A 15,324-nucleotide genomic window follows, 5' to 3' on the forward strand; every position below is an offset into this window, starting at 1 on the left:
TTAACTAACGTACAATTTTATTTATTATGTGGCGGAAATGTGCTTCCATGGTAATAACTGAAGATAGCTATCCGTTAGCATTAGCATTTACATTCATATATCAGCATTCATGTCAATAATATGATAATTTTTACATTGCAATTGATATATTTGTGTTGCCTACATAAAGTATTTCTGCGAAGTAAAACTAGACAGCAAAATAATCGTCTTTTGAAGAGAAAGGCGTCAAATTATTCACCAAAACCGACTGTTTTCTCAGCGGACTCCGTGTGTGTGTGTGTTAGTGACTCGACAGAATTGTTTTGGACGGGTGAAGGATGGCTCTTTTTCTTCGGCCCAGTCAGAGTGACCCAGATTGTTGTGACGGGCGCTCGGGCTGACAGGTGCGGCGAGTCTCCTGCAGAGAGAGAGAGAGAGAGAGAGAGAGAGCCTGCTCTGTCAGAGCTAGAGAGACAGACAGGAACGGAGGGAACCTTCATTAGTGTGATCTGGCGTCTTTATAAGCTGATAAAACTGTCAAAGAAACTCTAGTCATGCAGAGCCAAACTTCTCGTCATAAACTCTGGTCTGCTTTGCTGATGATTCTGGCAGGACAGGAAGTCGCTGTCTCTGAATGACCTGTTAAAGGCACAGTTCACCCAAAAATGAAAATTATCCCCTCAAGCCAGGCGTATATGACTTTCTTCTTTCAGCCAAACACAGTCAGAGTTATATTTAAATATATCCAGGCTATTCCCAGCTTTATAATGGGAGTGAATGATATTTTGAAGCGCACGCATCCACCATAAAAGTAATCCATACGGGCTCCAGGGGGTTAATAAAGATATATTTTCTTTTTTGTCTAATGTCACAGACTCTTTAATAATATATTGTTTGAGTTTGGATTGTTGAAGCATTAAAATTATTACCTGGAAACAAACTAAAATTAAACTTTATTAAGGATTGTTCAATTACTCAATTAAAATACGTAAGGATTATTCAATTCAATTTGATAGAATTTTACTAATTAACAAAATTGCGTAAATCAAAAAAAAAAAAGGGGGGGGGGGGGGGGGGTTGATTATATGGCAAGCAAATGTGGTTTATTTTAGCCAAAAAAAAAAATACATATTTTTTTCTAAATGGGATACTATAGGTTATCCATATATTATTTGGGGTGCTCATTAAACTATTTTTATTCCTATTTTCCTTCCACATGATGTAGGTACAACATCTTCCAGCAGGGCCATGCTAACCAGCCAAACCGTAAACCCCTAATCCTAATCGCGCAAGCAATTTAGGATGGATATGCAAATCTGGATGTGGAAAAAAATCCATTCTTCATAGCCAGAGCATCAAATGCTGAATGGACGCGTAAAATCTTCTCATTAACTCCCTTAGATTCACTTCAAACAACAGCTGAGCTCTAATTGTTTCTGTTCACAGCGTCACTGGCCTCGTTTTGGCCCCCGCGGGCCCCTCGGAGGATCTGGAGGGCTGCAGGGAACCCCTATCCGAGCTCATAGAGCACTCAGTGTTTCTCAGAGCCCCTGTCCGCTGACCGTTCCCAACAATGAGCTCTTTCAGAGAGGAGCATCGGAACCAATGAGCACAACACTCGCGCGGTGGCCCGGGGCTTTCTGACTGCGTTTATTGTAGGGCCAACCTATTCGTCCGTGATGTAGCGGGTCAGAAATCAGGGCGGTGTGGGGAGGGACCTGGCAACTGCCGGTTTGGGAGGTTTGTGTTGTTGGGTTCTGTGAAAGCGTGTTGAAAAGAGCAGCTTTGAGCTCCTGGCAGCCCTGTGGCAGGAAGACTAATCGCTCCGCGGCGTCTGATGTTTTGTTGTTCGTGTTTTGGGGTTTGTTTGTTGGTGACAGTGATTCACAACTTCGAGCTGAGCCAGAGAACAGTTGCAACAATAGAGTCACGACTTCCTGAGATGTTTATATTAAAAGCGGGAACTGAGCTGAACATTGAGGGGGGTTCATTGGCTGAGCAGGTGTGTGAGTAAGTTGACAGAATAAAAGTCTCACGACAGGCTGTTAACATTTCTACAGATGGATAAAAAAATTGTAAATGAAATAGTTTGTTTTTGACTACATCTAAAGCCCTTTTCAATAGTTTGGCTTTCTGAGCAGGATTGCAGATAGCATCACAGAAGGACAGGATTGGCAAGAGCCACACACTCTATCAGCATTGCTGTCTGAAACCCTGAGCATTTCTCTGCCAGCCTGAGACGCTCTTTGAGTCTGGTTTTGTATTGTCGTCCCGGTTTGTGATGAGCGAGACATTATTCCTGTGATGCGGAGAGGAAGACGTGAAGAGAGTCTCCATCCTGTGTTTCTCATCGCAGTGATATATTGCCTCATCCATCAGCTTTGATCTAACTGCAGCCACGGGCCAAAACAGCTCCATCTCTCCCACACACTCGTCCTCACACACAGCCTGATCCTAAATCATGCAGAACGGGTTTAAAGTTTTACCCTAACTTCTCAACATGCATCTATCTATGTCTCTCTATCTCTCTGTCTGTCTGTCTGTCTGTCTGTCTGTCTGTCTGTCTGTCTGTCTATCTATCTATCTATCTATCTATCTATCTATCTATCTATCTATCTATCTATCTATCTATCTATCTATCTATCTATCTATCTATCTATCTATCTATCTATCTATCTATCTATCTATCATCTATCATCTATCTGCTGTCTCTGTCTATTTGTCTTTCGTCTGTCTGTCTGTCTGTCTATCTATCTATCTATCTATCTATCTATCTATCTATCTATCTATCTATCTATCTATCTATCTATCTATCTATCTATCTATCTATCTATCTATCTATCTATCTATCTATCTGCTGTCTCTGTCTATTTGTCTTTCATCTGTCTGTCTGTCTGTCTCCATCTATCTATCTATCTATCTATCTATCTATCTATCTATCTATCTATCTATCTATCTATCTATCTGTCTATCTGTCTGTCTGTCTGCTGTCTCTGTCTATTTGTCTGTCTGTCTGTCTGTCTGTCTGTCGTCTGTCTGTCTGTCGTCTGTCTGTCGTCTATCTGTGTGTGTCTGTCTGTCTGTCATCTATCTATTTGTCTTTCGTCTGTCTGTCTGTGTGTGTCTATCTGTCTGTCTGTGTCGTCTATCTGTCTGTCTGTGTGTGTCTATCTGTCTGTCTGTGTGTCGTCTATCTGTCTGTGTGTCTATCTGTCTGTGTTGTCTATCTATCTGTCTGGCGTCTATCTGTCTGTGTGTTGTCTATCTGTCTGTGTGTCGTTTATCTGTCTGTGTGTCATCTATCTGTCTGTGTGTCATATATCTGTCTGTCTGTGTGTGTCTGTCTGTCTGTGTGTCGTCTATCTATCTGTGTGTCGTTTATCTGTCTGTGTGTCGTTTATCTGTCTGTCTGTCTGTCTGTCTGTCGTCTATCTATTTGTCTTTCGTCTATCTGTCTGTCTGTGTGTGTCTATCTGTCTGTCTGTGTGTCGTTTATCTGTCTGTCTGTCGTCTGTCGTCTGTCTGTCTGTCTGTCTGTGTGTGTCTATCTGTCTGTCTGTGTGTGTCTATCTGTCTGTCTGTGTGTCATCTATCTGTCTGTGTGTCATATATCTGTCTGTGTGTGTCTGTCTGTCTGTGTGTCGTCTATCTATCTGTCTGGCGTCTATCTGTCTGTGTGTCGTTTATCTGTCTGTCTATCTGCCTCTGTCTGTCTATCTGTCTAAAAGTCCTCTAGCGCACTAGCTTTAAACTTGAACTATAATGGGATCCTTCACATTGTGTTGAATTGTCTGCTAGCATTCTAATGTTGTTGTGCTTCAGTGCAGACGGGGTGTTTAGCATCTCATTGTCCGGATTTAGGGTTTAAAACCACCTCTTTGTCTGAGCATTTGGATTTACGCTCTGTTTTGGGAAATTCATATAATAGGTTTCCCTGAGCATGACACCCACTAAATCTGATCACGCAGTTCAGCATCACGTCCCTTAAAGAGTGGAACCGTCTGCTGTTTATCTGCGTCTGCCACCCGCCGGAGTCTGACCGCGGGACACAATCTGTGTCTAATGAGCTAAACAACCGTCTCTCTCTGTCTAAATAATGCTTCAGCAAAGAGTTCTCTTCTCATTAAGGACTGTTTTCACTATATAGGGCTCTTGAGTTGATCTTAAGGAGATCTTGATAGGTTCTTCAAATCAGTGTTTTGGTTTCTAGCTACTTTAAAGCACCAGTACATGGCTTAAAAATAATAATAATGATGACAGATCTCAAAAAATATTGGTTCCATTTTTATTACTGTTTTTGTTTGCAATACACACATCTGTGCGAGAAATGGACAAAGAGAGCGTAACAAACAGAATGACGATTAAAGTAATGGACTGAGAAATGAAATCCCACAATGCACTGCACAGATACATGTTCACTGCCTGACATGCGATGTAAGGTTGTGGTTTTCTAGAGACAGAAGGTTTCTTGGGATGCAGAGCTGCTTGGTTTCATTTGTCACGGTCACTGTCTCCACCTCATTCTCGTACGTAAATCCGCGTGCAAACCACGTCATCGGCCCCAAAGATCTGAGAATAAGACAAGAAGAGAGAAATTTGCTTGTTAATCTGAAGCTCTTGCGGAGCGTCCTCCATTATGTTGTGTTTATGAAATAAAGACAATCGGAGCCGTCCATAATCCCCTTTGTGCTTTATTTTGGACTGAGCCTAAACGACGCATGTTTATCTTATGGAAATGTGTCCTAGATTCGCAGCGAAATGCCAAAGACAATGAGTGTTGCATTCTGGGATTGTTGTTCTGCAGACTTGGAGCTCTGAATTCACTTACCAAGGCGTGAGAAACGTCAAGCGGGCTGACTGTCAGATTTAAAGCGAGCGGTTCTGATTTGGGTCAGACCTGCATTTGTTTTGGACGGTCCTTCACATTCCTGCGTTCAGCTTGAATAAGCGTCTGACACTCGCTCTCAGGGGTCAGCCCGCCGTCAGGAGCGCCTGTCCTGGAACCCATTCAGGACGCGCTCGTTTTATTGTTGAATTTGGACCAAGGCCCACGTACGCGTGTTTCTTCAACTGTCAGCACTTTCGGCCCTGCGGACTTCTAGAAAATAGACTTTTTTCACACTCTCGCAAGTTTATTGAACTTGTCTTCCAGTAATGTCCAAGAGTGGACATGCATCACAGGAGAGACATAGCCTGTCTTAACTGAATGTCATGAATATTTTCACGTTTGAAAGCATTATGTGGTGGAAATTACATTTGAAGCATTTTTGGAATCAAACGGCCAAGGCCCTTTTGTCTTGAAATGGCTTATTTTATAGCGAGCATTTTGTGTGCTAAAATACCATGCTAAATAAATCACTTTGACATTGGGTGTAGTTTTAAACACTACCATTTAAAAGTTTCAGGTCAGTGAGATATTTTGAAAGACGTCTCTTATGTTCACCAAGGCTGCATTTATTTGATCAAAAATACATTGAAAACTGTTTCTGAGTAAAAGAACTGTTTTCTATTTGAATATCTTTTAAAATGTAATTTATTCCTGTGATCAAAGCTGAATTTTCAGCGTCATTTCTCCAGTGTCACATGATCTTTCAGAAATTATTCTAATATGATGATTTGCTGCTCAAGAAATATTTCTGATTATTATCAATGTTGAAAACAGTTGTGCTGCTTCATATTTTTGTGGAAACCATGATACAATACTTTTTCATATATTTTTGTAACATTATAAATATATATTTACTGTCACTTTTGATCAATTTAATGTATCCATGCTGAATAATTTTTTTTTTAATAAAAAAAAATGACGACACCAAACCTTTGAACAGTAGTTTATATTAATTAATATTATGTAGGCCTATGTATAATAATTTTTTAGAATTGAAAATACTTTTAAAATGTATTTTTCATTTGAGATTAAAAGTCTGGGACTTTTAGTGTAAAACAAGTGTAAAACAATAAAATATTTTTATCTTTTTTTTTTTTTTTTACACATTGTATTTTGAATGCATTTGTCGAGCGTAACCATTCAACCCTGCTACCAAAGTTATTGTAAGATTTTTTTTTTTAATAGAATTTTTTGATTACCGGTATATTTTTTTAAAAAAAAGTTGATTCCAGTCATGTTTTGTTTTATAAATTTTGTCTATTTAATAATTATTATTATTTTTTATTTTTTTGCTAGAAAATAAAATAATTTGTACCAATTTTTGGTAACAGGATAAAAAAAACTCCATAGGAAATGAATGAAAAATAAAACCGCTCATGTAAAATTTTGTTTTACCCCTGAAGATGAAAAAATCCCATTTTCTGAAGCACCTTTTTCTGACCAATCTTTGGAAAAATATCATTTGTTTTAGGCCCTAGTTTGAACCCTTTGGTGGCCAAAACTTTCTGTAAAGGACACTCAGAGTGCGAGTCACATGAGACAGAAGTGAGAAAAGCAGCATGATCGATTCGCTCCATTAAACATCTCACACCCACCGTCTCCCTCGCTCTCTCTCTTTCTCTCTCTCTTAATGTTAAGCTATCTTGAAAATAAATCCATAGTCTGTTTCCTGTCTGAAGTCATAAAATATGATCTCAGCCAGTGAGCTCTCATAAGAACACTGTTCAACCATATTAACATGACATTACCCAGCCCCTTCTGTCTGGTGAAGTGAACACCGTCTCTTCCTTTGCAGTCTTCCTTTATAGTAGACAAAGCTGTGAGAAATTTTAGTCTCTTTTTTCTCCATAAGGAAGCTGATCCTTATGGAGAAGTGTATAGAAGAGCAACACAACGTTCAGGGATGATCTGGTGTGTGTGTGTGTCTCTCACCAGGATCAGTTCGTCTCCGCGCAGCTCTCTACTCCAGAACGTCACGGGTCCGTCTCGATCCACCAGCGTCTGTTTGCAGTACATTTTATTCTCCGTCTCCCATGAGGCCACACTCTGCAGACCGAAATTAAACTGTTATTATCTGTACATTTGATATTAACTTATAATCCATCCAGTGATCTGCCTACCGCTGCAATCATTCACACTGACTTTGTGAATCACATCAACCGATTCATTGATTTTACACAAAAGAATGATTTGTAAATTCACTTTTTTAAAAAAAAATTGAGATTTGGGTGTTTTGAAATTCACATTTTTGTCATTGAGATTTGGGTGTGTATGGAGGGCCACAGATAAATGAAAAGTGTCAGAGAACTGCAGCAAAACCGCATCTGTGCCTCTCACTCTCTCTCTCTCTCACTCTCTCACTCACTCTCTCTCTCTCTCACTCTCTCTCTCTCTCTCTCTCTCTCTCTCTCTCTCTCTCTCTCTCTCTCTCTCTCTCTGGCCTCAGGCACTGTCTTTAAACTAATTTATGCAGCTTGATCTAAAATCCCTTTAAAATGAGACAGTGTACAGCGTCCTGACACACTCATTCATCTGGCCGAGACTAACAAAAACTCTGACAGCAGACACAAACACACAGACACACACACACACATCTTCGGTTACAATCAATAATACCAAAGACTTTATATGTCTTCACACATACACACACACACACACACACACACACACACACACACACACACACACACATATATTCGGTTACAATCTATAATACCAAAGACCCCTGTGTCTTAAAAGGATTAACCAGGATGTAGAGTAAAGCACAAGGAAGAAATCCACTGCTGTTTAATGAATGTTTAACCGAAGTAAAACTTTAATAATGTGGCACTGAAAACCCCATAGTGATTGACACTAATCTGCATGTTTGGGGCAGTATATATGACACTATCATCGTCTATATGTTGGCTGAGGTGACTTTGGGATGTGGTGAGGAGGAAATTTCAGTGTGGAAAAAGAGACGTTTTTCCACCCTCTTGCAATTTTATTTGTGTTTAGCTCAACTTTGAGTCAATTGAGTCAATAAGTCAATTCTGACTTCTTTTCTCAGAATTGTGTGATATAAATTCGCAATTGCGTGTTATAAAGTTGCGAGATGTGAACTAATTTTCTCTGAATTATGAATTTATATCTTACAATTCTGACTTTTTACTCGCAATTGCGAGTTTATATCGCAATTCTGAATGTTTTCTCGCAATTGCGAGTTTTTATCTCACAATTGCGAGTTTTTATCTCACAATTCTGACTTTTTCTCAATTGCGAGTTTATATCGCAATACTGACTTTTTTTCTCGTAATTGCGCGTTTTTATTGCAATTCTGACTTTTTCTCAATTGCGAATTTATATAAATTTGACTTTTTTTCTTGCAATTTTGAGTTTATATCACAATTCTGACTTTTTTTCACAATTGCACATTTATATCTCACAATTCTGACATTTTTTCCTGAATTCAGAATTGCAACAAACTCGAAATAGTGAGAAAAAAAGAGTCCGAATTGTGAGATAAAAAGTCGCAATTACCTTTTTTTTTTTTCATTCAGTGGCAAAAACAAGCTTCCACTTGCAACACCAAAATCATGGGTGTAATTCCATGGAAATGCACATGCTGATCAAATGAATGCACTGCATGTGGCTTTGAATAAGCATATGCCAAATGTGTAAATGTAAATCTAGGCAACTAAATCATAAAATCCCTCCACTGAAATGAATCAGAGCACAATCAAGCACAACACAAACTAAATTAAATATCCCATCATCCCTCTCTCTCTCTCTCTCTCTCTCTCTCTCTCTCTCTCTCTCTCTCTCTCTCTCTCTCTCTCAATTTAATGTGCTTTATTGACATGACAAATAACTGTGCAGTTGTATATCCAAAGCATGTGCATGTTAAATATGATCTAAACAATAAAGTAGCAAAGTAAAAATAAAGAAAATATGTAAGTTAAAAAAATTAAGGAAAATAACAGTAGAATAGTCTCTCCACCCAAAAACCAAAAGCTCCAGACGATTAGCTTGGCCACCCATGTCTTCTCCGTCTCAGCTTCTGCCCTGTGGCAGGTGAGCGGTCTGTCGCTATAGCAACCGGCCTGAAGAACGGCTGGGTTACTACGCCCTCAACGACAACAAGACTACTGAGGTAATTCTTAAATACCATATTTTATAAAATGGCGTCATAAGCAATATGATAAAAGACTCCGGAGTTCAATCATTCTAAGTTATTATGACAATAAAAACGATTATTGGCCACTTTTTGCATACTTTGCGTATTTATGTGGGCAGAAAAAGTTCTCGCACAAAATTCCCGCCAGATTTACAACAGACTTGTAACGTTACGCACATAAATGTGTAACGTTACTTACCCTCGTTCCCTACAACCGTTTGTGCTCTCGCGCGTGATTTAGTAGCAAAAATATACGCCATGAAAGGTATGAAAGCGAGGCTGTGAGGGATACAATTACCGTGTTTTCATTTATATCCACTGTATAAAGCTCCTAGATCACTAATAATTTTCCACAGCTCATATTGTCAGAAGCTTTTGGTCTAATGAAATTTCTTGGAAAGATTTTTGCCGTTTCGTCAGCGGAAAAAATCCTAAAAACACATTAAATAAAAGTACTACCAACTCTGAACCAAGTGAGGAGACGTAGGTATATCCCTCATAGTCTCGCTTTTATTCCGTAAAAAAAATAAAATAAAATGGCGCTGCTGTGAATAAGGTTCCATTTAATATGGCGCCGTTTTCAAAACCAGCTAAAACACAGCAAACTGTTTGAGATCGCATGAGAAGTTGTTTTTTTTTAAACCATTAAAACCATGGTAATTAATGAAACAAAACAAACATTAACTGAAGTAAAATAAAATATATAAAACTTATTTTAGCTAAGGCAAAAAAAAATATTTTCGTTTTGTTTAATTTTAAGTAGATACAAATAACTAAATGCATGCAGTTTTGCATGTGTGTGGTTTTATTTGGTTCTTTATTTTAATGAAAATGTCAAATAAATTTAGGTTACACTTATTTTAAGGTGATATAGTTGCATTGTACTTACTCAAATAAATAAGATATTAAAGGAGAACTCCGGTCAATTTTAACATTGAGCTCATTTTTTTTGTACATTTGGAGTGCTGTCAATACAGAGAACAACGACAAAAATCGGTGTTGCCTACACCGTGTTATCCTCTTTTTAAAATTTGCACCCTGTTGACTTCAATGGGGCAAGTTTTAAACCTGCTTTTAGCCTCTTAACATCCTTGATGTGTCATTACAAGTGCACAGGTCATGTGAGTGATTCCTTCTGAGTGAACACGAGTGGATCTGACTGCAGTAGATGTGAAAGAAATGAATAAAAATGATATTTATTCAGCCAGCACACATACCTGTATTTCCATCCTGTTTTCGGCTGAAGTCCACAGTAGTCGATTGTCGAGTTCGGGCGCATGATCGTACGTACTAAACCAATGCGCGTGAACTCGACAATCGACTACTGTGGACTTCGACCGAAAACAGGATGTAAATACAGGTATGTGCGCTGGCTGAAATAACATCATTTTTATTAATATCTTTCACATCTACTGCAGTCAGATTCACCCGTGTTCACTCTGAAGGAATCACTCACATGACCTGTGCACTTGTAATGACACATCAAGGATGTTAAGAGGCTAAAAGCAGGTTTAAAACTTGCCCCATTGAAGTCAACAGGGTGCAAATTTTAAAAAGAGGATAACACGGTGAAGGCAACACCGATTTTTGTCGTTGTTCTCTGTATTGACAGCACTCCAAATGTACAAAAAAATGAGCTCAATGTTAAAATTGACCAGAGTTCTCCTTTAATTAAGTACATGCATAGTTGCAGTTAGGGTTTGGTCTAGGGTTAGTTACTTGTAATTATTCACAATTTACATTTACAATAGTAAGTACATGTAGTAACATGTAAGTACGTCACCTTAAAATGAAGTGTTACCTAAATTTTAAATTTTGAGCTTATTGAATTTAAATATCTGCACATTTTATAGACAATGCACCTGATTTCCGACGTTGCACCACTGTTCCAACTACTGTAACTTAAGGTATTAATATAGTCTATAATTCAATCAAAAGGCTTGTTAGTTGTTATGAGATGAAAAGTCAAAATTAAGACTTTAAAAGTCATAATTATGTTTACACCTGGTATTTAGATGCGTTTTGGCCGATTGGATCACTAGAGGACGACTAAATAAAAGTGTAAATGGGGTATAAAACATTTTTGAGCTTGTCCACTTTCAGATGTAGTCGAAAATGCATTCGACCGGATTGCTTTTGTAGTGTAAACGCTCATGTGGTCAAATGCATTCGAACAGCCACAAAAAAAACACCTACTGATCTAACGCGTAAGCATTATGGGAAGCACGCTCGCCAGACGGGATTCAAACTTTCTCGAATGAAGACCCAAGTTTGGTTTGAAGACTAAAAAAAATAAAGGTTCCAAAAAGGCTGTTTTCGCAGCAAATGCCACAGAATGGCCATTTTGGGCTTCCTAAAGAACCTTTCAGTGAAACCAGTTCCTTAAAAGAACCATTTAGAAAATCTATAGACCCTTTTTGTGCATTTGAAAGGTTCTATGAATGTTAAAGGTTCTTCATGGAAACATAGATGCAAAGAAAGAACCTTTATTTTTAAGAGTGTAAGCTATTTTCATGCTGGGCTTCATCCACGATGGTCCAGCCCTTCCCAATTTTTGGGGACATTTTCAGCTATTTTGCCGCCAAAATAGGCAGGTCAGAAAGACGCATGTATAATACAGAACACACACTTTAATATGTCTCCGCTCACATAATGCTTGAGACAGACAGTTACGTGACTCTCAGGGGCTGCAAGACTCCCAAATAATCCCCCTCCCACTGCTGTCTGTTCCAGAACAAAATGAGGTCAAATCCTTGTCTATACGCCCGTCTTTTCGCTACATCTCTCTAACAACAAAGCAATGTCCATGACGGAGGCTCCTCAAAGTTAAGACTGAATTGCTTGGGAATCAATCATTCTGATTATTCCACATCCTTTGATTCAATATTGTTCTTTTTAAGACCGACAAACTTAATATTGGAGGCTGTGTCTCAAAACGACAGAATTTCTGGGAATTACATTTGTGACTGTAATGCCCAAAAATGCTGAGTGGTTAGTAATGTGACATTTTGACATCCGATTTGCCCTTGAATCATTTTTGAGTTTTACTCTATACTGTCATGTACAAAAACATTGTTGAAACTCACTCTCTGCTGAGCTTTGCAGTCTGAAACCATCAGGTTTAGATTTCTCACAGTTTGATGATGGCATCATTTTGCTCGGTGAGGCGATATTATTAAGGTCAGTGAAATAAAATATAAGGGTTTCGCTTCTCGTTTTTATGGACGAGGTTCTACATTTTATTGTGTTGAATGGCTTTTGTTGATCTGTTCGGGTAACAGGGTGGAATTAAAACGGCACCTCTGCAAAACGTCTGAAGACATGATTAAGATGATATAGAGGCATTAAGATTCATCTGAAGGGATATTAGAGTAGATGGACAAACTCATGCTGAGGAAATTGATGCTCACATTAGTGGCTAATTTGTCCTGATGGATGCGAGGTGAACTAATGTAAATCTACATAAACGTGTCTGAGCGTGTATCGTTTGAAATCAGAGTCCGAGATGTCCAGAGGAGTTATCTGAAAAACAGCGGTGTCCATTACCAGCGTTTAGGTGCTCGCTGAGCTCAACGGTGGTAGATTTGTTTCTCTGAAGTGTCTATTACTCATTCATTTTCTCTATAGACATTTCTGAAAATTCTGCACTGAAGAATTTAAAGCCTTGGACTTAAGCTTTGAGGGGAATCACAATGTTGCAACAGTGGATTTTCAGCAAACGAGAAGGTTAAGTTTGTTTAATTATGTTAATTAGGGACGTTCATTACGTTTTTTTCGCACCATATAACAGCCGATAACGTAGTTGTCAAATTTGTAAATTATAATAAAGTTTACAAATGCATGTAAACAAGTAAAAAAAAATAAAAAAATAAACTGGCTTAAAAACTAAATATGGACTAAAAAAAACGAATATAGAAATTACAAATTTAATATGCATAACAGTTATATGTACATTTATTTATTAATAAAATAATGTACATAAATATGTTGTTTATAAACAGATAGATGGATGGATGGATGGATGGATGGATAGATAGATAGATGGATATATGGATACAGGATAGATAGATAGATAGATAGATAGATAGATAGATAGATAGATAGATAGATAGATAGATAGATAGATAGATAGATAGATAGATAGATAGATAGATAGATAGATAGATAGACAGATACAGGATAGATAGATAGATAGATAGATAGATAGACAGATACAGGATAGATAGATAGATAGATAGATAGATAGATAGATAGATAGATAGATAGATAGATAGATAGATAGATAGACAGACAGACAGACGGACAGACAGATACAGGATAGATAGATAGATAGATAGATAGATAGATAGATAGATAGATAGATAGACAGATACAGGATAGATAGATAGATAGATAGATAGATAGATAGATAGATAGATAGATAGATAGATAGATAGATAGACAGACAGACAGACAGACGGACAGACAGACAGACAGATACAGGATAGATAGATAGATAGATAGATAGATAGATAGATAGATAGATAGATAGATAGACAGACAGACAGACAGACAGACAGACGGACAGATACAGGATAGATAGATAGATAGATAGATAGATAGATAGATAGACAGACAGACAGACAGACAGACAGACAGATACAGGATAGATAGATAGATAGATAGATAGATAGACAGACAGACAGATACAGGATAGATAGATAGATAGATAGATAGATAGACAGACAGACAGACAGACAGACAGACAGACAGACAGACAGACGGACAGACAGACAGAGACAGGATAGATAGATAGATAGATAGATAGATAGATAGATAGATAGATAGATAGATAGATAGATAGATAGATAGATAGATAGATAGATAGACAGACAGATACAGGATAGATAGATAGATAGATAGATAGATAGATAGATAGATAGATAGATAGATAGATAGATAGATAGATAGATAGATAGATACAGGATAGACAGAGATAGATAGACAGACAGATACAGGATAGATAGATAGATAGATAGATAGATAGATAGATAGATACAGGATGGATAGATAGATAGATAGATAGATAGATAGATAGATAGATAGATAGATAGATAGATAGATAGATAGATAGATAGACAGACAGATACAGGATAGATAGATAGATAGATAGATAGATAGATAGATAGATAGATAGATAGATAGATAGATAGATACAGGATGGATAGATAGATAGATAGATAGATAGATAGATAGATAGATAGATAGATAGATATAGGATCAGAAAATGATGCAAGCCTAACTCGAACTCATGTTCATCAAAATTCAAATGAACGGCTCCTTGACGCTAATTTTCCACTGGAGATTTTCAGCGGCATTTAATTTGTCCTTCTCTCTCCCGCTGAGCTTTCTCCACCTGTAATTCTGTCCTACAGTTCTCGAATGACGCTTGTTTATGTGTCCCCGGGCCCCTGGGTGGCTTTAGGGGCTTAACTGCCCTCTGTGAAGCTCAGCGGGTCCGTGTCTCGTTCCTCAATCCGCACACGCCGGTGATGCGACTCACCTTGCATTTCCTGCCGTCCACCGTCTCCTCGTCAAACTCCTCTCCGATGCGGAAGCTGATTTCAGTGGTGCGCACAGAGGTGGAGGTCTTGATGTAGAACTGCTCTCCGTCCTGTCGGATCTCCACGTGCGGTTTGGCTGCAGCCGCGCCGGCCACTTTCCGGAGCATAGCATTCACACCTGGGTGCGCAGTTTTAAAGACATGAACAATACACAACAAACTTACATCAATACACTATTGTTTGATGCATGTATAAAATGTACTTTCCCATCACTAGTTAAGTACATACTTTTAGTGCAATGCGTAAAATATACAAATTGAGAAAGCTTTCATTTTTTTTTCATTTCGAAGCAGAAATACGAAGAAAACCTTCTGTTGTTTTAGCCTTGATTCTAATTTAACATAATTCCAGGCTTGCTGTTCTCTCAAATTATAATGTCCTCAGAAGAGTTTGTTTCAGTGCTCTGCCATGAGGATCCCTCAGGATGAATCTGTGGAATTCTGGGAGTGTTCGAATAGTTTTTGCTCTGGTTTGGACCATAGCACGGTTGTTAGAGAAAGACGTGAGTGGATTAGCAACTTCTGAAAAATGTATTTTCTCGTTCTGGGTGTTCCTCAGCTCATCCTGGTACCCACCTCGGAGAGATTCAGCCTGCGTGGTTTAAAACCAGCAACATCTGTGGGATTTTATCACATTAACAGCAGTTTGCAACCAAAAAACACTGGTATGCAGCTTCAAATCCATATGCACATTCTCAT

The 15,324-nt window shown here is 38.3% G+C and overlaps 1 protein-coding gene across 1 annotated transcript in view; it reads right to left on the reverse strand.

The window, feature by feature from the left end:
* Positions 1-4,242: 4,242 nt before the first annotated feature.
* Positions 4,243-15,324, reverse strand: part of crabp1a (cellular retinoic acid binding protein 1a) — a 13,066-nt gene continuing 1,984 nt past the window's right edge. Inside the window, exons 2-4 of the mRNA XM_079858861.1 lie at positions 14,566-14,744; positions 6,800-6,913; positions 4,243-4,548 (exon numbers count right to left, since the gene is read on the reverse strand). Of these exons, the coding sequence (XP_079714987.1) occupies positions 4,498-4,548; positions 6,800-6,913; positions 14,566-14,744 (344 nt within the window). The 3' untranslated portion in view covers positions 4,243-4,497. The remainder of the gene's footprint in view (positions 4,549-6,799; positions 6,914-14,565; positions 14,745-15,324) is intronic.

This window comes from Squalius cephalus (genome assembly GCF_949319135.1).
Source record: "Squalius cephalus genome assembly, chromosome: 23".
Taxonomy (NCBI): Eukaryota; Metazoa; Chordata; class Actinopteri; order Cypriniformes; family Leuciscidae; genus Squalius; species Squalius cephalus.